General features: G+C 38.4%; 1 protein-coding gene across 3 annotated transcripts; it reads right to left on the bottom strand.

The window, feature by feature from the left end:
- Window positions 1–5,226: 5,226 nt before the first annotated feature.
- Window positions 5,227–24,394, bottom strand: HCFC2 (host cell factor C2). Of its 3 annotated transcripts, XM_077178456.1 has the most exons (16): window positions 24,186–24,394; window positions 22,276–22,424; window positions 21,734–21,894; window positions 20,487–20,695; window positions 19,890–19,974; window positions 18,731–18,834; window positions 17,960–18,148; window positions 16,717–16,902; window positions 16,171–16,274; window positions 15,004–15,202; window positions 13,863–14,063; window positions 12,627–12,697; window positions 11,240–11,377; window positions 9,757–9,942; window positions 9,061–9,346; window positions 5,227–8,142 (listed from the first exon to the last, which is right to left on the bottom strand). In XM_077178456.1, the coding sequence occupies exons 1-16, from the start codon at window positions 24,349–24,351 to the stop codon at window positions 8,117–8,119; spliced, it is 2,460 nt and encodes an 819-aa protein (XP_077034571.1). In that variant the 5' UTR covers window positions 24,352–24,394; the 3' UTR covers window positions 5,227–8,116. The 3 variants fall into 3 exon arrangements, with proteins under 3 accessions (XP_077034571.1, XP_077034570.1, XP_054487875.1); XM_077178455.1 differs by having other exon boundaries at window positions 8,084–9,346; XM_054631900.2 differs by having other exon boundaries at window positions 8,084–9,346; window positions 15,043–15,202.
- Between the last annotated feature and the right edge of the window lie 48 nt (window positions 24,395–24,442).

Genomic DNA, 24,442 nt, shown 5'->3' with positions numbered 1-24,442 from the left:
TTTTTCCTTTTTCTTTCTTCTCCCTTTGAGGGCCAGGGACAAAACTGCATAACCACAGCAGTAAAAGTAATAGTACAGCACTTTGTTCCATGTCTCTCTGAAACCTTTCTCCTAATAAAATTTTGCAGGGTAGCCATGGTACGCCAAATAAAAAAAAATGTGGTCTGAAGAAATACTTGCCTAATTTTATTGTGCTGCTGTAGCAGCAGCACAACCAGTGCATTCTTTATATTTGTTCAACAAATCTGTGTTCTCATTTTGCTCTGTTTGGGTGTTTAAAATTTACAAGTAGCTAAGACCTGAACCAAGAATGACCATTCTTGCTACATCTCACCTGCTTCTACAACACTCCTGTCTTTAGTCCTCTGAATGTTTTTTTGAACTAAGATACCCCCAAACTGAGCTTGAGTTCGAGACAGCTGTGGCAGCGTATGTTAAGACTTGGAGAAAGGCTGCTTGAAAAGCAGTGATGTTCAAAAATCTTTTTCCAAGAACAGTGACTTTTTAGGTGCCTTTTCCCAAGACAAGCAAGTTTTACCACAGTAATTTTTTGAAAAATGCATTTTTGTGTAACTTGATCCTTCTGGTATTTCTTTATAGGGTGTGTTTGGTATCTTTAAAAGCACAGAAATGCTGTTATCTCTAGTCCAAATGCAGTTGTGAGAAAAGCTGATTTAGATGATGTTCTTCTATATCCAATTTTCATTACAGGCAAAATGGGAACTGAGGCTCTGCCTTTCCCAGTCTTGTTGACATACACGTGCATGGTTAACTGTTTTATTTGTTCCCTCCTTCTGATCTCTGCTGAATGCTAAAATATGTGGCTGGATGGTACAGCAAGAACACAGATGGAGTTCTGGCATGAGGTGGTACGTCCTAAATACCTACTGCCCCATGTTTATATGCCTGTAACTAAAAATCAGCCTGAATTATATGGGCTATTCTTTAAAGAGCTATCTTCCTTGAACTGCACTTTGGATCACTGTGAATGCTATGGGATGATTCCTATTGTGGAATTTGAGGATGATGCTCATGAACATGTTGTAGGCATGGAGAGGTGATTTCTCTCTAGCCTTTGGCAGGAGAGGAAGCATACGGGCAACTGCACACACAGAAGAGATTGCTCAGTACAAAGCAAGGGGCAGAGCCAAGGGCTAGTGTTTTTCCTAGCACCTTGCTGTCATGATAAGGGTTGGCAGCAGCTTTGCTTATAGCTATAATATTCCTCATTTTGCAGAGCTCTGAATGTGATTAATGGTCCAGGTAAATCATGGAGGCTCGCTGCCTCAGTTACATTTACAGCAGTAAGACAACTTGCCTTTAAGTCACTGTATTACCAAATGGTGCAGGGTTGATGATTTTGGGGTTTGATTTGTACCAAATAGAAGAAAGGAAGTTTTTCACTGAAACTAGTAGTGAATTTTCTTGTATTTGTAGGTGAAAAAACCTCCAAAGCTGGATGTAGATTTTAAGACAAGTAATGCTATAAGGAAACTATATATGCAGTCCTATAAAAAGAAGTTTGATCTAATGGTTCCTCTTATTTTTCCTCTGTTGCTGGTTTGCTGAAAAGAGCAGTTGTGGGAGGATGCCTTTTGGGTGTGGTACACTCTAAGACATGGACCTAGTTGAAAATACCAACCAATTTTTCCTCTTTGAAAATCAGATATGCTGTTGTGGCAAAATAATTCTCACTTTCAACCTTTCAAAGGCTGAAAAATACATTTAAGCAACCAAATGTTGATATATTTGTTTACCTATTGATTTGTGAAATTGGCATGGTAATGGACTGCAATGTTACCTCTGACCCTCAGGATGTAAAAATTGAATGGGAAGCTCCCTGGAAACTGCCAGTTCAGCTTGCAGTGACATTCAAGGCCACGTGCTCTTGGGAGGGAGGGCAGTTTGCTGCTATGTACAATAGTCTTCAAATTGGTGCCAGCTGCACTGAGTTTATTAAACCCAAGTTCCCAAGGATGGCTGTGGAGGCAGGGCCAGAGTGATGCAGTGCACAGCAGGTCTGAAGGAATCAGCTACCCTGCTTTAAGAAATCTTCCAGGCAAATTTCTAGGCTCATTTCCTGGAATATTTTACTGCAGCATGCCAGGCTAGAAGGCCCATTTATCAGAGCAATGGCACCTGATTTGCTTATGTGTGAAAGAATTGAGGGTTTAAATCTGCTGGGCAGAGGAGCAGCTTTTGGGCTGCTAATTTAATGTGTGTGTGCCTGATACTTACCCTTACAGCAACATGAACAGCAAATAAAACCACCTCCAACAACAGAACCAAGACTCAGTTTATGTGCAAGGGCTGTGTCACTCAAAATGCAACTGCAGCCAAAACATTTGCAACAGTATATGCTATTTCTACTCTGCACCCTGGAAGAAGACAGTCCAGCACAGCAGAGCCCATGTCCCAACACTGTCAAGGGCAGCATGACACAGAAAAAGGATGCACAAGTTTGTTTCTGCACTGTTCAACTCTTCCTTGGCCCCAGCCAGGAAATCTAAACCCACCAGACACCTGAGCTCCCTGTGCAGTGTAACATCCTGGGAAAAGCAACCTGGTGAACAGGCAGATGCCAGGAGCCAGCTGACAGGAAAAGCTAAGCACTGGGGGAAAAGGGGAAGGATCAGAAATCTCACCTCCAGCCAGCTGGAGTGCATTTCTGCTACAAGGAAACAGGCTCCAGCACTGTGGGATGAGAATGTGGAGACTGGAGCCTGGGGAGGGCTGCAGTAGAGGATGAGTCTGCTCTCACTCTATCCAAAACCACAAGCAACAGCCACGTTTCACAAGCCAAGCAGCTGAAACTCATACAAAATGTTTCTGGAGTAGATGCAGTGGGACCAAGTTCTGTACACACAAGAAGAAATATTGACAAAACCTGGCCATTTTGTGTCATCTGGCTTGACAGCTCTCATGTTGTTTCAGATGGCTGAAATGTAAGTAGCTGAAACCTCAAGGTGTTAGATTGATATTTCAGGTTTTCTTTTTCAAGACAGTAATTTCAAAGAGCTGCTCCCAGACTCTAAACAGTTTCCTTCTGGAGCAGACAGCATTTAAAGTCTCTTTCCTACTCAGGCAAAATACAATGAAGAAAAAATTAGGAAATTGCTGCTAAAAAGAAGAGTTTGGGATATTTGTTAATACTGCTTAAAGGTACAAGATAACTGCTTGAACCTAATAACTTTTTGTTAAAAGAGAATTACCAGCACTGTGTGCAAGAGTGATGGTTACTCGTAAAGGCAGTTAAACATTTAAATGAGTGAATGGAAAGAAAAAAAAGAAGAGGATGCAAATAAACCAACATTTTGGACCTCCTAAAAGGTTTTGAACCTTTGAAAATGGCATATAGCCAGTGTGCCTCTTTTAAGAATTGCTTTGAAATAACTGTATATTGATAACTTCCATGTGTGGACAACAATATTTTATAATTTCAACAGAGACAGAAATAACTCTGAATGCTAGGACACACTGAAATGCTTCATCTCTTTTTCTCTTTGAAGATACCACATCCAAGCCTAAGTTTTCATTTTAAGGAGCTGCTGTACCAACTTAGCAATCACATCAGATATTAAAAGCAGATGCTTGTTAGAGGCAAGAATCCCCTCAAAAAAAACCAAACAACCACCAAAAACCAAAACAAACAAACAAAACCCCAAAAACAATCAAACAAAAAAAAGACTAAAAAAAAAACCCAACCCCAAAACAAAACCAATGACAGCAAACTATGCCCACTCCCAATCTGAGAGATATTTTTGTTGTTCCTGTCAGGACTGTAAACCCAACAAATACATTAAATACTTCAGGATTTTGAAGGATGTAGGGAACAGACCCAGTTGAAGTTGACCATATTTATAGATGCCAGATTTTCACCACTTAGCATAAGGCACGTATAAGGAGTAAGACCAAGGGGCCCAGTAGCTCGCATGGATCTCTTGGGCCTTCCTGCCATCCTAACTCCCCTTCCAGGGGCTTCAGGTGCTAGACATTCTCTGGCTGAGCCCCACCACCAATCATTCATGCTGGGATTCAGCTGGATGCCCACCCTACCCCCACCTGCCCCACATCACAGGGATTTCCTCTCTGGGGAAAGTGCTGGAGGTGCAGTATCTTAAAGCCTCTATGGATCAAGAGGAATTATTTTAAGCTCATCTTCCTGATACTTTAAGCTGACTTGTTGAAATTCTAATAAAAGGAATCTCCACTTCCAGACCAATGGCAAACACGTCAAAATGAAGATTTCACTATTATTAACAGAAGGAGGAACCCATTGCCCATACAGTGCCAGCAGTCAGTGCTCCACCCCTGTCCTGAGAATCTGGAAATCCTTCAGTGTCAGAACTGGAAGCCACAGAATAAAAGTCCTGATGTTTAGCTCACTAGAAATATTATAAAAATATCCTAGGGACCAAATAATGCTACAAAGAAAAAATAAATAAATCAGAGTTGTTTTTAAGATAAATTCATACAGCAAATTCAAATTTGCCTCTGAGAGAAAATAACTCCCACTCTTAAAATCTTATTAACAGAAAGAAAACAGCACAAGAGGATTCTTCACTGATGTTTTAGGCCTTCCCATTTGTTTTCCACTAATGCAAGCATCATAAATAACAAGACAACAACCATTATTATAATAGCTAGGAACACAATGAAGGAATCAATCTGGAGCAGACAGCTTTTAGCAGTTTATCGTGTGAAGTCTCTTAAGGAGACCTAGAAACAATCCAGTAGACCTTTCAGTTCATTTGCTCCTCTCTGCTCCCCCACTTCTTGCGGACATGAACACAATTCAAATCCTTAGTAGGAGTCTTCTGAGCAGACTTTGTGCTCACACATCTTTTTAACAAACTGCAACAAAGCAACACCAAACTCTTTGAAACTCATTGTCAGCAACAGTGACCCCTGTATAGACAGGGGAAGTAATGTCAGAATTTCAGTTCAGAAGGCCACAGCCTGCAAGGCACATAGGCATGGAAGGAAGTAATGGTGAGTGCACAGCAACTGTAGAAGGTGGGGCAGGGATACTGGAGAACCTCAACTAGGGAGAAAAGCTCATTACATAACCAAGAATTAACTTAGGAGACAATATTTATGGAAGAGTAATAGTACTATGACAGCTTATCATTAAACCCTCTTCCCCAATTTGAGAAATTGACTCTCTGCATCAGAAATTCCAAGTTTGTACACATACACCTCTGAAAAAACAGACACACTTCAGTATTTACAATGTGTTTGATAGGACAACCACTTTATTACAAAGAACAAACAATGCTTCAAAATAAGACTAATCAACTTGTATTGTACAAAATGTCAATTTCCTTGTAGAGGTCATGAAGTAGCAGGCTGTAAGATTAAGTTCACGTCAAATTCGCTATCCTGAAATAATCAGATAACAACAGTAATACTTACTACATCTTCAGAGTTTACGGCATGATCATGCGCTCTACTCCAAACTACATTCAAAAGATATTGCTATAATTACTTTGGAAACACAAAGTGTAAGTTATTCTTCACTTCATTTCCACTTTCACAAGAACATTCTGAAGATGAAGTTGTAGCAGTGCCTGCCATAACAGGGACAACTGTTCTATGCTTACACAGTCACAACTTCCCTAAGAAGTTCAGTAAACCTAGACATTTCTACAATACCGATATAGTAATCTGCTAGATTTCAGCTTCTGTTGCATGTCCTTTAGCAGTATCTGAAATAAATGGATAACATGGAGTCTCAAAGAGCTGGTGTCAACAATCTTCTAAACTTTAAAATCAAACAATCAATATTTGTCTGATATCTAGTTGATAGGCAAACAAGTGGGATTTAGACATTATAAATACAATTCTAAAAACAGACCAAAAAGTGTATTTTACAGTGTGTACCATAATTTCAGTTTAAAGTAAAACTGTGAGCAACTGAAGAGTTGCATATGATCACTATTCAACGTTACCCAACTTGGACAAAAAAGAAAAAGTGACATCTTATGTCAAGTCAGCTGAAAAAAGCACACTCACAAGGAAATTATACTTTCATCGAAAACGCCACAGTTTTACCCTTTGGTAGTCGACACACCCACTGAAAAAAGAAATTGTGCAAAGCATGTGAAACCAAGTGCAAAAAAACTCCACCCAGACACACCCAACAGGTTTTATTCTTAAATAACAACTCTACAATCACAGCTATCAACCAACAAAATCAAAGCCACAAGTATTTTCTCTAAAGGCTTCTTTCACAGTACTAATAAGAAAAACCAAGTTCTATTCTTCTAGTAGACAGTTCATTTGTATGGTACTTTTGTTATCAGACAGTATTGGTAGTGAGATCCTACCTGACAAAATGGGCCATTAAAACACAAATATCTTAAAGCCAGTTAACTTCAGGAAAAGTCCTATACATTCATATTATAAACACTGTTTAAAGTGAAACTCGGATCTGTCATTGTCATAAAAACATGATTCTTCTCTGGAGTCAAACCACATGTGTTACTCCTGTGCCACAATTAACACTATTATAGCCATTTATGGTCCCTAGCACTTTCTTCATGCTATTGGAGCATGTGATGCATTGCGATAAATAAGGCTGTACCAGCACTTTGTTATAACCCTGATTCTCAGGGCAGCCAACACTTGGCTGTTATATCTGCTCTGGGAGACTTGAGCTGCTAAATCTCTACTATTTTAGTGATACTTCTCCCACCAAACCAGGCACATCATTGATTTTAGTTTATATATTTACAAATGTTCTTAAGACAAATTTTACTGGAAGAGGCAAGAAATTCTACCTTGATGTATAATATTTTGGCATTTGGGGCAAAATTAAAGTGCAAAGTATAAACTTCATTGCACAGTAAATAATTTAGATTTTATTTTAAAATAAATCTTATTTAGGTGCCTCAATCTATTCACCTAGTGACCTTGTCCAACTCAGCTTTGGTAAACATAGTTTTATATACAGATACATAAATAGCATTTAAAATGTTTACCTTTATTTTACTACTGTGAACAATTTTTCTCTTTTCCCATAGGAATGGATCAACCTATTCCTAGAAGTAATGCTTGTTGATTTTATCAGCTAGCTAGTTAATGTAAAATGATGCATAGTAAAAGGGAGATACTGAACTTGATTGGTAGAATATATTGGTAAAGCAAACAAGCACTTAAGATTAACTGGAATAAATATGTTGAAAGTTGCCATATAATGTGTGCAAAATTGCTTACCATGTATTCTAAACTTTGGTTAAAATTTTCACATTGAAGTTTTACAGAAACATTATGGAAGCAACACAAGTGATTACTAACACAGGAATGAGGTAAGTTATTATTAGTGCAAAAAGCAAGCATATGCTAAAAGCAAAGCATATGAATTAAAAAAAAAACAACTCATGGATGTTGTAATACAAGACCAGAAAGGTCTCTTGTAAACACTGGTATTTACAAGTTTAAGATTTGTACAGCTACAAAATGATAATTTTAATAGTAGTGCATTTACAATGAATTTATGTTTTTTGTAATAAGGGCAGTGGGTAAGTTTATCTTTTTCCTTTTAAATTTTCAGGGGATATTTTTCAAGATTAAGATATTTGTTACAAATAGTAGAAAAAATCATTTCTTTACAAAAAAAGTATATATTAAAATATTTATACATTTTAAGTTACTATATAATAACTGGAAATTTTTGCCTTGTACTCAGGCACCAGAATGAAGAATGTGATATAGGGAACGGAAACCAAACCGAATTTGCTCATATCCCAAATCTTATGAATTATCTATGCAAGATCTGTAGCAATCCCGGAGACTCTACCTCAAACACTACTACTTGTGCCAATTCTTTTATTCATTTTTGATTTGAAACTCTGTGTTCTTTACATTTTTACTTATCACTACCGAAAAGAGCTGCTGGACAGAGAGCAATCTTCCACCCCACCATCTTGGATATATTTTCTATACGATACTCATACCTGAGCAAGGTTCTACAACATCGATGTGTCAAACGTAAAAAAGGTTATATATTTTTAAGATAAAAACAATGCAAAAATAAAATATTTGTAGCATTTACAAATAGTACAGGAGTTACATTAAACACTACATTCAAAAACTGAGATTTATTAAGTCATTTCTACTTGGAGCCTGATGTTTTCATATCTGCAAAGCAAAGGAGACATTGTTAAATGTTTCATAATTTCACATGGTGTACACACTCAAACATTTTCAAACAAACACTATTTCAGAGTTGTAGGATATAGATAATGGTCAAAACCCCTGCCAAATAAAGTGTTAAAACAGCACTGAATTACTGAACATCACAGAAGACAACTTCTTCATTGTTACGCCCCATCTTAGAAAAGGACATATTAGAAACCAAGCAGTGGAGCATTCAACAGGTGGGTCCCAGCCCAGCAGCTGAGGTCAGCTACCCCCCCACCACAGTTCCTTGCTGCCCAAGGGGATGGGCACTCTGCCCTTTCTACCTTCCTTTGTGCCCACAGTACCTCTTACTGAGCAAAGCCAGCTCCCAACAAAGCTAAGCCAGAAACGGGAAGGAGCAGGATGAGAAACTGGCAAAACTTGAGACCCCATATTGGCTTACTTATAAGGCAGGCCAAAACTGACCACGCTAACACTAATTTTAGTTTCAGTGGATCCATTCCCATCCCCAAATCATCATGAACCTGTACAAATTCAAGCCCAGGGACAAGTTGACAAAACCTTTTCTGGCTGTAACACAGATTTTAAAGTGTATATGCATCACAAAAATGCACCTGATATCACCTGATGGAATTTTTTTTCCATTCAGGAAGGTGAAAAGACTGAAAAAAACCCTGATTACACTGTATGTCATCTACATGATGCACATAACTGGATTGCTTCTTATTAGACTGAAAAACTTCTGAGCTGAAGTGAATTATACAGAATTATTCAGAAGCAACATCTAGAATTGCACAAAACTCCCATAAGGAACAAACGAACATTTCAAGCAGTTCACATGCAGTGCTGTGTTGGTTCTGGAAGAAATGCACAGCTCCTGCTCCACTCAAATGCTGTGTGTGACAGTGACTTTACCTTGGAGCCACCGAACCTGCGTGGCTGGGCCGTAGCCTCTCTCATTCTTGGCTGAAATCCTGAACACTATGGCAGGCCGGGAGGTGTAATCCACATGGGCATTGGAAAGCTGGGCAGCAGTCACTATGCAAGATGTTTTAAGACCACAGTATATCCTCATAAATACAAGTTGACTTGGATTTTCCTGTAGTTGCGTGGAACGGATGGCTAAGTAGGCAGAATATTCTAAAATATTTCCAGAGGGTGAAGCAGGAGGCTCCCAAGAAAGATGAATACAGTCTACACTCTGAAGAAAGAGAGAAACATATGATAGTATATGGCTAACCATAAATATCTAAACAATGCAAAAAACCCCCAAATTCTAAAGATTATGTGAAAATTCTAACCTATCATCACCACTCTGGAGATAAGATGTCTTTTGACTTTTTTTTTAAGAAGTGTGGTAAACCCCTATAGATTTAATGATCCAAGACTAGAAAATCATGGGGAAACTATAATTAGCTCTTAAAAGAATTATTTTTAGCAAATTTCTTAAAGAAATATTGAGCAGAGTTAAGTAAGTAAGCTTTGGACACTATTTTGTATGACAATTTTAACTTAAAAACAAAACTAACTATAACTAAGAGCTCTGAGATTACACCAGTGACGAGAATTTCACACATGAGAACCAGAATCAGAATTACCTCTATTTCTCACCTTGGTGATTTTGACTGTTGAAGGAGCTCCAGGAAAACCTGGAATGCATGTCTTGAATTCACTGATTTTACTGAAAGGCCCAACACCACAGCCATTAATTGCAGCAACTCTGAATCTGTACACTGTGCCTGGAAACAGATCTTGTTTCTTAAGTAATCTGTAGTCTGGTACATCTGCACCTTCCATCTGAAAATAAAGCAACATTTTTGGTAATTTTTCAAATATTATAAACACAATTAGCCTAAAAAGTGTTAAGCTGAGATTAATAAAGTTTAATTGAAACTGAAATCTATTTAATACTGCTGTACTTACATCAGAATTTATGAAAAGGTTTTGACTGACACAGTATTTCACATCAAAAGAGCTGATGTAATATGCAAAGTAAGACTACATGTCTAGACCAAACGATATCCCATTTTTTCAGTCATTTAAATTAAACTGTGCCTTGTGGTTATTTTTACTCAGGAAAGTTAAAACAAAGTAGCATTTACAACTACATAAGTTATGATTTAATTAACATAATCTTCCATCCTAAAAAATATTTTTATTTCAAAAGCAGTTATTTCTAACATTAGGAGCTGCAGTACAATTTGTAGGTAATCAAAATGTTTTTAAGGAAACACCCAGTAAGTTAGTAACAAACAGCTTTCTGAAACATTATGTGCTACCATACTTCCATTATTAAAATATGCATTGATGCATCACTGATCCTTACAGTGGAACCATTTTCCTACTGAATAATGTAAAAGAACCACAATTAATGTAAACACTGTACAATGTACTGTGCTCTTTAAAACTAAGACATAGAATATTTATAGTGAAGTGCTTGCAAAGGAAGGATTACGGTTTTTTTTGTTTCTGTCTCAAGAAGACACAATTTTTGTTTCTAGTTAATGAGGACATCACTAATTTACACTTTTACTGTCAAAACTGTTACACTTTTGCGAGTTTCACACTCATAATTTTCATGTATCCACTTACATGTACCAAATAGTAAGTCAGAAAGATCTAATAGAAAAACCACTACAGTTCCAGATCTACTTTTTTTAAACAGTCTAGCCTATGTCTTACTAGTATCTTTAAAATTTTTATGCAAAGATTCTGGGAATAGAGAAGAAACTGAAACATTTCAATGCTGGACTGAAATAACATATTAAGAAATTGTGGGGGTTTTAGTTTTTAAGAATTTTACTGGCTTGAAAATTTATAAGTTTAAAATTGTTTTCTAAGGCAAGAACAAGCAATAGCAAAATAAGATATTTTGTATTATCATACATAAATAACAAAAGAAATTCATCTAGTTTAGGAAATAGTAAAAAAAAGGTGAGAAAAATACATGAAGAAATACTGGTCATAAAATACAACTCCTACAAGCACCAGATTCTGCTGCAGTATTAGAAAATCCCATATTTTGTTGTGAACTATATAAGCAACAAATTCTGAAACAGGTATATGCAAGTTATATCAGAGAAGCAGCAGCTACCTTGCTATTGATGTTCAGTGTTTCCTCTGGCAGCAAGTAGAACTGGCTCACCACAGCACTGTTGTTCTTAAAAATTCCCACATCATACCACCGGCGGTCCCTGGTTTTCACCGGTGCTGGCAGCCTCTGGGGAGCTCTCTAGTATTTGAAGAACACATCATGTAGATTACCCACACTTCAATGCCATGGAAAAAAATGTCAAGGCTCTAGTATATGTAAGAGACAACCCCCTTTTATACCAGTATTACTTTCTTATACTTCAAATGAATATGCATGTATTATTAAAATACTGTGCAAAACCAACTGGTTCTTATACATTTACTCAGACTCAGTCTATCATTTAAAAAGTAACAGCTGGGATGTCGCATCTGATATTCTGAATGGGGCAGGGAAGAAGCTTAAATCTGTAGAACTAGGTGTCAGTAGCAGCATGTAGTTGAGAGAAGGTCTTGACTTTCTCTCAGAGGTCAAGAAGTTTCCCAAGGTGGTCCAACATCAGCAGCTCCCCCTAGGGCTCAGCTGTAGCTCAGCCCCACACGTGCTCTTTCTCAGGCACTGCGGAACTCGCCTAACCTGAGAACAGCCCTCTGCTGTGGCATGGGGCCGTGGGGATGGAGGGCATGCAAACTGCTCCTGACTGACCCAGTAAGACAAACTGGTTTTCTTGCTGGTCTCCAGACACCAGGGAGAGCACTTGCACAGTCAGATGCCCAGCACAGACAGGCCATGATCCTGCTAGCATGGAAATGGGGCAGGAGCTGCAGCTGCTCTTGGCAGAAGCACCCCCCCCCCCTTTGGTAGCAGCTGCTTCTCCCCATCCTTAGTTCCTCGCTTTTGGTGGCAACAGTGGCACCTTTGGTGGCAACAGTGGCAACTTGTGTATTAAGTTGTAAGCAGGTGAAATAGGAAGCAGTTACTTTTTCAGGCAGTATTTACAGCTTGCATAGTCAGTCCCCATCTCCTCTAGGGAAAAACATCAAGATGTCAGTTCAGTTATGTTTCAAATCTATAGACTCAGCAGCCAACACTAGTCTGATTTAATACATAATTCATTCTAAATTCAGTTGTGCATACAGGAAAAGTTTTTATATTTGCACATCATGCAGCAGAGACCATTCCACTGTGCCAGTTGATGAAAACAATTCAACAGCTGAAACATGAACTTGGATCTCCTCCCAGCTACACAACTGCTACTTAGATTCATATCTAACCCACAAAATGCAATTAGTTTTACAATAGAAATGTTTACCCCTGTATTATTCACTCCAAGCTCAAAATAAACACTGCTTTTCTTTCAAAAATATAATTAAAGGAAAACAGAAGAGCCCTTACAACTAATCAACAGAACAATAGGTATAGCAATTTGATAATACTTTTTCAGACTTACAGAAGAGTGTGAATCATTTCTCTGTCCAGTACTGACCCTTGTTGAAGGCGTGACATAAGCAGTTTCAGCAGCTAAAAACAAAACATGAAATCTTAAAAACATAAGCAATAGACAAAATTTAATACAAAACCCACAGAGTATGAAAGTTGACCTCAATAGCCATTTACAAATATTTGTTGCACAAGAATGTCTCAGACTTCTTTTGCATGCAGTTCTATTTATAACACAAACTAATTTTGGCTTCTATCAAATTTACAGAACAATTCTGAAAGTCTGGCACTGGAGGTGCTACAGATAATACAAACAGAAGGCAGGACTCAGAAAATCGTAAAAAGTGACAGCATTATGAAATCGATATAAAATATTTGTGAACAAATAATCTAAATACCAGATTGAAGCACATACTGGGGACATTGTATGAATAGTCTAAGTGTGAATTCTTAATTTGATTGCATTTTTTCTGGCATCGATACAGCTTGAATTCTGAACATAAACAGTTAAACTGTAAACAACCCTAACAAATGGGAGCAGAGCATTCATTAAATTTAAAATGAATCTTTAAAGAAAAAAAGATTAGGCACATGAGTAACACATGGGAGTGTTAGTATTCTATACTTGTGTTCCTGGGTTCTGCTCTTAAATTACAATACTGCTTGGTAAAAATCACACAACATCAATATGAGAATACAGTTCTTTAGTTAACACTCAAAACAGTAACAAGCACTGCCTGCGGATATTTATCAAAAACAAAACTTGAAAAACTACCCGTTTATGTTCTGCATTGCTGCTTATTTTGGTTATTTCCAGCAGACTGTGAAGAGGCCAGCACATTAGACCAGCAATGAGCTGGCCACATTTATTAGAGATGGTCAGGTGCTTAAAGTCAAAATTATCCAAGGTTACCATTTTAGTCTTTTGCTGACTAAACAGACAAGCACTGAATGAAAATAAATGTGCAATGAGCAGCAAAACAGGCTACCACTGATATTTAGAAAATGGACCTCTGCATAAATGAAGATTTGTCACTTAAAGGAAACAGGGTGATTTACAAATGCATAGAAGGAAGACCCTGATTTTAAAAGATGTATAAATCCAGGCTGCACAAGGTCTTCAATGCCCAAAGCCCTATCTACATCCCAGGTACTACTCAAGACAGGAATCCCACCACACTATAGGAACTCTGATGGCCTTAGAAATATATGGCTCAAAATACAGTATGTGAAACACATTTCAAACCTTCAGATTTTGAATTGAATGTTGTTAGTGAAGTTTCATCTTTAACAACTGCCCCATTTGTACTTGATGATTCAGTTTTAACAGCCTGCTGGGTTACCATAGTTTGTGTGCTGGAGACAGTACTGGATACAGAAGCATCAGGATTTACACTTTGTTTGTCCAAGTCATGTAATTCAGCTACATTTGCTGATGTCTGAGCACCTTAAAAAAGAAGAAAACATTAGCAAGAATTCAATATTGATAACACACCAAATCTCAACTTGATCTAAAGGATTTATTTTCATATAAAGCCTGAGTTTAGCTCAAAATTAGGTTAGAACAGATCTGATTATACTGATTGCTAATGCTTCCTTTAGGTTTATAAATTAACAGGAGTCTGTCTCCAGAGTCATAAATAGGTGTATGTTAACAGTTATTTTAAATTTGCTGGTTTTTATGTATTTGGTCACAAAAAAGTTAATTTGGGGAAAAAAACCCTACTAAAATAAAGCATCCACACAAATCAGTATCACAGATTTCTAAAAATCAATTTAAGATTTACCCCTGTAGAAATCTGTTTCTCACTTAGCAATCAGAACCAACATTTCTTCATTTAACTAAATTACACTGTAAAGAAAATAAAAATCCAACTACCTATAAAATACATTGAGATCAAATATAAACAGATCAGGTGATTAAGCCTGGATTCATTACACTGAACTTAAAGCACTTCAGTGACATGCATAAATCAGAGCCTTGCCATCTTTTACTTCCTCTACAGTCAGAGACAAACATGCTTGTCTCTACACTGCCTGAAATTTTGCATCAGCCAATAGCTAAAAGAGACACAGTGTTGGAGTTTGGAGTTACTATCACCATAATGTTGTAAAATGTCATCTGTCCCTTTTTACTTGATGCTAAAAATGGCTATTTATGTTTAGACAGATTGTCCATCATAATATTGAATATATTGAGAATTTCCTGTACCTTGCAACACTTCAAACAAGTTAAGATTTCAATTTTCTTTGTATCTTCTAAAAATATGTTCAGTAATAACTAACACAAGTTGGGTTTCTAAACTACAAAGGACTCATAAATAATTTTAAACTACAAGACAGAAACAATCTTATTTTATGTTTTTGAGATGAATTTTAACTCTCACTTTTTTTTTCCTCTATTTTTTTTCTTATAGTCATCTTACTTGAAGAAGTACAAACAGGCAAAAGAGAAGGGGCATTTGATTCTTTGAATCCTTTAGCATCTGTGTGGTTTTTCATAGTCTCCTGTGTAACCTTGTTTTCAGGTGCTGCAGCCTTTTCTTTTCCTTCTACTTTTAAACTGGATGAAAGGGCAACTTGGACCTAACCAAAACAACACATTTGTTAATGTTACAATGCAAAGTTCAGAAATTTCAACTGCAAACATGGCATGAAAATGCTTGCTCATAAACAACAATATAAACTCCTCCAATAATTCCTTCTAGTACTTTAAATTAGACCAAGAAATCAATCTCTCAATTCTTATCTTAGTCATTATAAAACAAAGACTCGAACACTGAGTTGACTTGGAAGACTCACACTAAATTATATCATTACATGGCATTTCATTGCTGTGTATATTTAGTCTACTGGGGGGACTTTGGGCAATGGGGAAAATCACAATTATAGAGGCTTTCAACCTTTGCTTTCCTGACATGTACTTGAGATATTTCTACTCTTAGTGAAATTTATGGTATTTCTACATGTGTTTTCTCCAGGAATACATTATGGATCCCATACAGATCTCAGACTTTACACAACTAAGAAATGGTCCAAAGTTCTAAAAATGAGATCCTTTAGCCAGAGTTTGTCCTCACTATTTCTGTTAAATTGGTGGAACGGAGGAACATGTACAACTGCACACCACAGATAATAACTAGATTTAACTTGCTGTAGGAACTTACAAATAAGCAGACTAGCATAAAACTAAACTAGCCTAACAAAGAAGTAATATGCCTTATTCTTTTTGCTTCCCACATTAATGTCACCAGCATTCTGAGAATGAATAGTATTCCTGTTGGTGTCAGACTCAGAGTTGGCACTGTGGAAGACAATACAGTTGCAATTCCCTCCTGCATTAACAAGAAGAGGTCTTGTAAGATTGTATCTCAATCATAAAAGCAAGAAGTATGTAAGAAAACAGACAACTACTTCAGCAGGTGTCTTTCTTTTTGTTTTGTTTGCCAAGACTGAAAAAGTATGCAAGGAGTTTTGAAACTGAGAAATGTTCTGGCAGTTCACTATCTTGCCACACTGTTTTGACACTGAAGCATTTTCCAGCTTATACTTACATTATTAGGAATGAGATTTTTTGTTTGGCTGGGATGATCCACCTTCATTTCTGCATAAGGGATGCTAGGCACTGATTGTGGACTCTGATGGAGAGAACAGCCACCTTGCAGGTAAACAAAAGCAAATTCCCATCAGTTCTGCAAAACTTAGTATTATGATGGTTTTAACATATTTCAGTAAGAAAAAGGGAGGCCAAAGTTGCCTGAAGGAAAACTTTATTGTAAGTCTGAAATGAAACTGTATGGCTAAATAGTCAGATAAAATCCCTTCCTCACTGTTTCCTTTCTCAACTTGTGCCTAGCATTCTACAAATATCTTCGTAATTCAGATACCTGGCCAAAACCAACAGAAACAAGTGAACTTCACTTGTTTGCCATATGGGGGAGTTTGCCATAATTATGATGCAGGCATTTGGAGAATAACCAAAGAAACAGGGTCTCTCTCTCACAGAATGGTTCTTTATAAAACAAACTCATATTTATTACTTATGCAACCCTCCAGTCTGCCTGCGCACGAGCAATAGTGTAATGTCATCTGACTGCTACCTTGTGAACTCAGCACTGATGTCTCAGGAACGCCAGTACCAGGAGTTCCAGCCACCAGTGGCACTGGTGAGTCAGCATGTAATTGAAGAAGATATCCTTCAACTGTAGGTACTTCGTCCCACTTCAATTGAAAAGAGTTGGTTGTAGCTCTGATCAGCTGTACCTGTGATGGTGCTAGAGGTCTCTCTACAGGAAACCAATAAAACACAGATGGCATGTTAGAAATTGCCTTCCCCTACCAGTTTATTAAATAGTTGCATATTGCAAGTAAAATCAGTCGCTCCTTTTTCACTGATGTACAATATATATGAACATATATTCAACAAGAAACCACTGTCAAAGGGGGCAAGTCAAGACAGAGAATTACAAAGTGTCTTTGTAGCTGCCAGTAGGCCTTTAAGTTGTAGCTACATCACTGTAGGGATTACAGAGACAGCAGATCGTTGTGTTTTCCTGAAATGCTGCAGGTAGCTCTTTGGCTCCTAAAGCTCTACATATTCCTCTAATTCACAAATAATTCCTCTTCCTTTTTGCTTGCTCTGTGTAGCTGAAGTGAGCTTTTACTCTAACTTCTTCTGCACAGGCGGTAACCTGGACATGACTAGCCAACGGCTTGCTCCTCTCACATGCCTCTATGCCTGACCAGGCTGCAGTCCTAAGTACACCCCTCCTCCGCTATTTTTCATTTTCTGAGGGAAAAATGAAACAGGAAAAAAAAAAAAGTTCTATTCTAATTCCCTCTCTCCCAACTCAGTGTCCTGCTATCAATGCAGCTACTGAGTGATTAGTGTCCAGAATTCCCTTCATCCCTAGGAACAATTTGGTCCTTTCTTAGATTGAAGAGTATCTTTTTGCAGTCCAAGAGATGAGGAAGCAGCAGCAGCAGCAGCAATGATCCCGAGAGATGGGATTTGGTGAAAAAAGTAAGTAGTAGCAGAAAAGATCACTAAAAAGAGGCCAGGAACCCTGAGGTTAGGCAAAACAGCCTTTAGCATCTTGTATCAACTGACTATGGCATGCAGTGCAGAATTTAGCACATATTTTTTTCAGAGGCTTTAAACAAGCCTTCCTAATTTTTTTTTATTTTAAGTAATAGCCTTTAAGCAACCAGCAGTAAAGCATGATTTAAAAACAAATTTTAAAATGTAAATACTCTTAAAGTTTGCTCATCAGTCATGCAAGCTTTCCATACGTTAATAAAACACAGAACATAGTACAAGTCTCTTATTTATTTCTGACTCACCAGTATCAAGGTACCAAAGATCTTTGCAGCAAACTTGATTGTTCCAAGCTTTTCTGTAACCATCTCTACCACTCCAGATATACAGACGAGTGCCAATAGCTACAGCACAGTGTCCTGCTCTTGGCCCTGGTAACAAGTTACTTTTGTCCTCCTGGCAATCTGAGATCAGACCTATCCATTCTGTGGTATCTAGTAAATGAAACTCAAAGCATTTAGTTTCTAGATGTTCTCCAAAACAAGAAATAAAGATGTTAACACTTAACTGCTCAGAAAAAAAAAGAAAATAAATCACCTCTCTTTTTTATAGACAGTTGCATTTAAAATGGAAATATTATGAAGAGAAGGTCACTTTCCAATTAGTGTGCAAGATAAAATCAATTCATACAGGCTGAATTCTGACCTCTGGTTATCTCTCTCAGGCAAATAGATCAGAAGTTGAGAATTCAGGGATAGTACTAACATGCTTAGAAAAACCTCATTTCAGAATCTGTCTCCTGTGTTCTTCTATAAATGAAAGAGTATTTACATTACTTAGCATTAAAGTTGTATTAACAAAGATTTGTAAAAGCAAACCTGCTAAATCTTCAAAGAAAAATAATAATTAAAATATTTATTTTCAAGTAATGTGCAAAAAATTGGCAACTTTTTTAGTCAGCCAGTATTACAACTATGTATCCTAAACTTTTCTCAACATCTTCAAAATAGTTACTCTACTCTGTTAAGAAAATATTAATTCAAAATACCCACTTCCAGAAAGGCAGAAACACTAACCCAAATTAAGGTAAGAAAAGGAACCGGTGCATTTCCATTCACCATCAGGAGCAGAAATTTCACCTCCTGCTGACTGTGGAACCCATCCACCAAAAACATACATTCTGAAATACAGAAAAAGAGGGAAGAGAGAAAAAGAAAAGAAAAGAAACACCAATTAACAGCTAGATGTGCTGTTCAAACTAGGAAAAAAAGGAAAATTTCCAGTGTGTTACCATTCTCGTTCACAGCAAATTTTATTTATATCTACTGTCTTTATGAAGTACTGTTGTGGACATCTACCTCCTGAAATTTCTGAGTAAGCTGACTGATTGAAAAACCCAACCACACAAAAAAGTCCCAGAAACTTCTCAAACAACTTTCTAGAAACAGCAGTTAATACTGTAACATTTAGCAAACCATCAAACTGCTAACGTTCTCCAAAAATACCACACGTAAACAGAATTTCTACAATCCTTTACTGCAGAGCCCTTAGTAAGTCAGGCTAAAATAAGATGACTAGCATCATATTAAATTTTGATATAATTCAGATATTATAATTTAAAAATACAATGCAGGCTACAAACTACTGACATTTTAAGTAAATAATAAAAAGCTAAGCTGTTGGATCAGAAGATATAAAGCTTTCATACTTCTTTACTTCCTTGCCTCTTTCTCCTCATGCCAGCTTGTAAATTGATACAAAACGGACTGAAACCCATGTTTTAAAATCCATTTTATCAATGCTACCTGCCAAAACAAACCATATTGGCAAGAAGCAGAGTAATGAGGGACAGACTGCAGAAAAAGTCGGGAATAGTTTTGCCTGGAACTAGTTTTACTTTTTGAGAAATTTTTTTGTATAGCTACCTAATCTGTGTCACACACATAGCGGCACTGAAGCTTACTCCTGACAGAGCTCAAGCCCAGCTGAGGCTGCCCCAGAATGCACAAAGGTGCTCCAAGAAGCCCAGAAAGCTGCTGATGGCTTGGGCAGATTGTCCTGCTGGATGGAAACACTGATGGATTGCTACCCTTGAGTTAATAGTGGCACTGAAACAGCAGAAGAAAACTATTCTACAGGGCTGATGTTTATACTGAGTATACAGTAGTGGATAAGCATCATCATTCCCCTACTAGGTGTACCTTTCTAGAGTTGAGCTTTTAACAACAGACATACTTGTTTCCTATTACATTGGCCGTATGGAGACTGCGAGGAAGTGGTACTGTCCCTTTGGTTTCTGGTCTTGACCAGGTCATGGTTTCTAAAAGAAAGAGAATAAAATTCTCAAGAAAAAAAAAAAAAAAAAAAAAAAAAAAAAAAAAAAAAAAAATCTTGTTGCTACATATTTCACTACCTGGATTTTAGGAGGGAACCTACCTCTAATACTCAGCAAAGCTAAATTTCACCTTTTTAAGACGGCTATTTTTAGAAAAAGGGTGCAATAGCAAGCACTTGGAAACTTCTTTTTAAAAAACTATGGGAAATACTGACAAACTAAGTGTTTATCAAAAACATAAATTATGGTTTCATTATGGTTATTCAACTTGGTTTCTTTAGAGTGTTTTAAAGACTATGGTAACTGTGTCATGTAGTACTCATAATCAGTGAGGATAATATATGCAAAAAATCTATTTAATTCCAAATATTACAAAAGGTTAACACTATGGTGTCAGTCTCAATAATATCTGCACCACAGCCTGCCATTAACCATTCTATACTGTAATTTTTCTCCTCAGCCAGTAAGCACTGACTTCTGCTGGCAAACCAACTCACCTATGTCAAGTTCCCAGAGATCATTAAGCCGACAGCCGCACATGCCTCCAAAAATATACATCTTCGGGCTTCCCACATCTTTTCTGCAGTACACTATGGCTGTGTGAGATTCTCGGGGAGATGGCAAGATTCCTTTGGTTACAGGAATACTCCAGCCAACCACACCAGATCCATGTTGCAGCTCCAGTTCATAGAAATCATTTAAATATCTAGAGTATTATTGTCAAAGTATGAAAAACTCACTTATAAGCATGACATCAAGTGCACTTTAAACCCTGACCACTTCCAGGTATTACAAACTTCTGTCTTGGGAGGGTGCAGAGTTCTAAACTCTCAAAACATTTGATGCATTGTGGGCAGTACCAAAACTGAATTCAAAATAGATTTTTAAAAAAATTAACATTTATAACTTGTTGCCTCTGAGAAAACATGCTCTCTTATTTGATACACTGTATTACATAAAAGAAACATGAAAACAACATTTATTGCAAAAATTGCTACATATGGACACACAATAAACCGCAAAGGAGGGGGAAATACATGACAAGTGGTATTAGAGAGAAATTTCTGCAACTCTTAAAGCAATGAAGGTGAAAAGAAGCTGTTGTTTTCTTGTGTCTTCAGGCTGGCCAATACACAATTAGCTATTTGTTGCTGAATCTATTAGCAAGTTGTTTTTAGATAATGGTCTTTGAATCTTGGCATTCACACCAGATACCTTTTGTTTACTGAGCTTGAAATTGCCAGTTTATAGCTCAGCGGATATAAGTGCTCTGAGATGCAGGTGAATGTCGATATAAAACTTCAGCATTATAGCACAGTTTCTTACAATAATGGCACCTTCAGCTGTTATAGTAAAAAATTTCCAGATGAATTTATAACTGTTTTTCACAACAATACAGAAGAAACATCCATCTAAGTCCCTGATGACTCATGAGACTCTGCTGATTGAGGTAATTCTAACAAACAAGCCATTCTTAGAAACATCACCCAAAATACCAGGAGAAATACAAAAGCCTACTCAGGTTGCCCTACAAAAGTGTCAGAGCTGTCACTCAATGTTCCATATTGTGGGATTAGCAAAAGGAATACTTAACCTTATTCACATGTAACCCCTTCACTGCACAAATAATCCAACTTTGAGCACCTGGTGTGCAGGCCAGCCTGCCTAGAATGTTCCTTTTCAAAGCTGTCAAAACAAGTAATTTGTTTTTAAAGCCTTTAAATTCAGAGACAAATCAGCATACCTGGGAACATTATTATTTGAATCTTCACTTTCATTTGCCAGGCCACCAAATAAATAGCACTTGTTACCGTACAAAGAAAAGCTGTGGCCAAGCCGAGGACAAGGTGGTGATCCATTTGAAGGAGCTTGAGGTTTTACTTTTTTCCAGAGCCATCGACTTGCCTTGAAGACAAAAAAAACTATTTTAAAATAATTTCATTGATAGTCTGTCATAACAAAGAGAATTCATATAATATTAACACTTATGTATTTTCTGAATTATTTTAAGGGAAGGCTGAGCTTTTCTTAGGACATTCATTAAAAGGGATATGTAAGAGCTAACCTTAATAAAATATTGAATATATTATACTTTATTTAGACTAGATGAAAGTCTCTATTTCAAAGTTATTTAGAATAAACTTTAGATTCTTAAGATGGAAAAAATCTTCTGAAGAGCAAAGATCATCTAACTTTCCTCTGCAGTTGGTAAAATAAAATGCGTTTCTTCATAAACAGATAAATATAGTAGTCCTGAAAATCAAAACATACTCATTCATTTCCTACCTGCAATTCATATAAATCATTGCTATATCTTCCATATTCAACCATTCCTCCAAAAACTAGTATTCTGGTACCATCACAAACAAATCCATGCGCTGCACAGCCTGGAGGAATATCTCCCCTAACAGCAGGAAGGAACCATTGATTCGTAACTATAGTAGGAAATAAAAAGCCAAAACCCAGAAAAATAGATTAGAAAAACATTTCAAACACTGAAACATGTATTTTTAAATACTTCTGCTTTCTAAAGAATTACCTTTTATCTGCAGATAACTACGGTTATTTGCTTCACACTAAGTTTTAAATTAATTCTTATTTTCTTTAATAACAAGAAAAGCAAACACCTCTATCAAACCAGTGTTACCCAGTATATGAATGAGCCCATGAGGTCACTGTAACTAAGTCAGTCACTTGCCAAGAATAGAGGCTAATGAGGAACACAAGTGCAGTTCCACACAAAAGAGATAACCACACTAACTCAGAGGGAGCTAGCTCTAGAAACAGAATTATTAGAGCTACAGCAGCATGGCACGGTGTCTGGACTTAATAGCCCTATTCAAAAACTAATTACACTGTTCTGAGACTCATTTTAATATCCACAGAGTGGGAGAGGAGAAGCACAGAGTCGAGAAAAAGCAATTGAGACTGATCCAGCAGCAGCATAGTGGTGCCTAAACTGTTCTGAAATTTAAGAATTACAGGGGACAATGTCTTCTTTTTCCTACACATTTTATGAGCACAAAGAGGAGAAGTAGAAAATTAGAAGCTTCCAGTGAACATTGCTGCGGGGGATTAAGATGCTCTCAGTGTGTGCCAGCTCCTCAAAAATCATCACATGCACAGCAAGGGCCATGGATGATATCCCACACTGGGGCAGTTCAGGTCATAACCCTGCATCTTAACCCCAGAACAAAAAATGTCAGTTTGGGCCAAGCACTCATCCAGAAACTGGAGCAACTAAGTCATGATGCTTTTTGTCACTGCTGTAAAGGGGAAACACCTTAAGCAGAAAGTCTGGGAAGAAAAAAAACAAGTCATTATAAGACTCACTCAAAAGGCACTCGTCAGAACCTCTGTTCTGATGGCATAACTATGTTAAGAGTTTTCTTCGGATTACTTGTCAGAACAGAAAGGTTAAGAGATTTTTTTCGTTCTCCCGTCAGAAATCTGATTCAAGCATAGTATATCTTGAAGGTATCCAGAAAAAATCTGCCTGGAAAAACTTCAAGCAGCCAACACTGTCTGACTGAGAAGCACAGATCAGTCACTGAACTCCCCCGTCTCGGCCCAAGCCCTGAAATTACACACAAGTTTTCCAGCCTCATCCAGCATTCAGTACAGTAACTATTTGGGCATCTGATCTTTCACAAATAAAATCGGTCTTGGGCAGCTTCCTGTTTGGAACGGCTCCCGATGCCAACACGTTCACTTTTCCAAACAAGATTCCCATTCCAGGGCACTCGGCTCTCGTGAGCTGCCGCCACCAGAGGGAAGGAGGGGGATCCGGACACTCGTAGGGACTAATCCCGCCTGCCGCCATTCAGCCGCGACCTGCCAGGAAAGAGAGACTCCGCATCCCTGAGCGACGACCGGGGACAGCAGAGCAGCCGCGATCCTTCTGGTCGCTTTTCCCCAAGCAAGGAGCACCAACCCCGCAGCGCCAGCCAGGGCGCAGCACTACCCCACGGAAGACCCCTGGCCCAGGCATATTTTCCGCCCCGCCATTTCGGCTCCGGGCAGCTCCTCAGCCCGGCCGCCGCCCCCTCGGCCAGGCCCCCCGCGAGCAGTGCCGGGGGACGGCGGGAGGCCTTGGGGGGGAGCCCCGGCGCCGTGCGGAACCCGGTGCCACCGGTGGTCGCAGATGGGACAGCCCCGCCGCTGTCTCCCCCGCGGCGGGGCCCCGCCCCGCGCACCCGTGTTGTAGACGTGCAGCTCGTCGGCGATGCCCTCGTTGCCGCCGCCGAAGATGATGAGCAACTCTCGGATGGCGACCGCGCGGTGCCCGTGGCGGGAGCGTGGCACCGGCCCCGTGAAGGAGGACACCCGCCTCCAGCTCAGCCCGGCGGCGGCCGCCGCCATCTCAGTGCCGTTCCCACAACGCACTGCGCGGCTGGGGCAGCCCGCCGGGGAAGGGGGAGTGCTGACGTGAGGGTGGCGGGTCCGTGTCCCG

The sequence above is a fragment of the Agelaius phoeniceus genome, chromosome 5, assembly GCF_051311805.1.
Source record: "Agelaius phoeniceus isolate bAgePho1 chromosome 5, bAgePho1.hap1, whole genome shotgun sequence".
Taxonomy (NCBI): Eukaryota; Metazoa; Chordata; class Aves; order Passeriformes; family Icteridae; genus Agelaius; species Agelaius phoeniceus.
This window is presented reverse-complemented; position numbering and strand designations above follow the sequence as displayed.

Bases quoted from the DNA above. Each gene is read 5' to 3' on its own strand.
- HCFC2 (XM_077178455.1), bottom strand. From the start codon at position 24,351: ATGGCGGCGGCCGCCGCCGGGCTGAGCTGGAGGCGGGTGTCCTCCTTC. The intron at 19,975-20,486 runs GTGAGTTGGTTT...TCTTTCTTTTAG, and splicing joins TCTCTGGGAACTTGACATAG to AAACCATGACCTGGTCAAGA. The intron at 18,835-19,889 runs GTATGTCTGTTG...TCTGTATTTCAG, and splicing joins GCCAATGTAATAGGAAACAA to AATGTATGTTTTTGGTGGAT.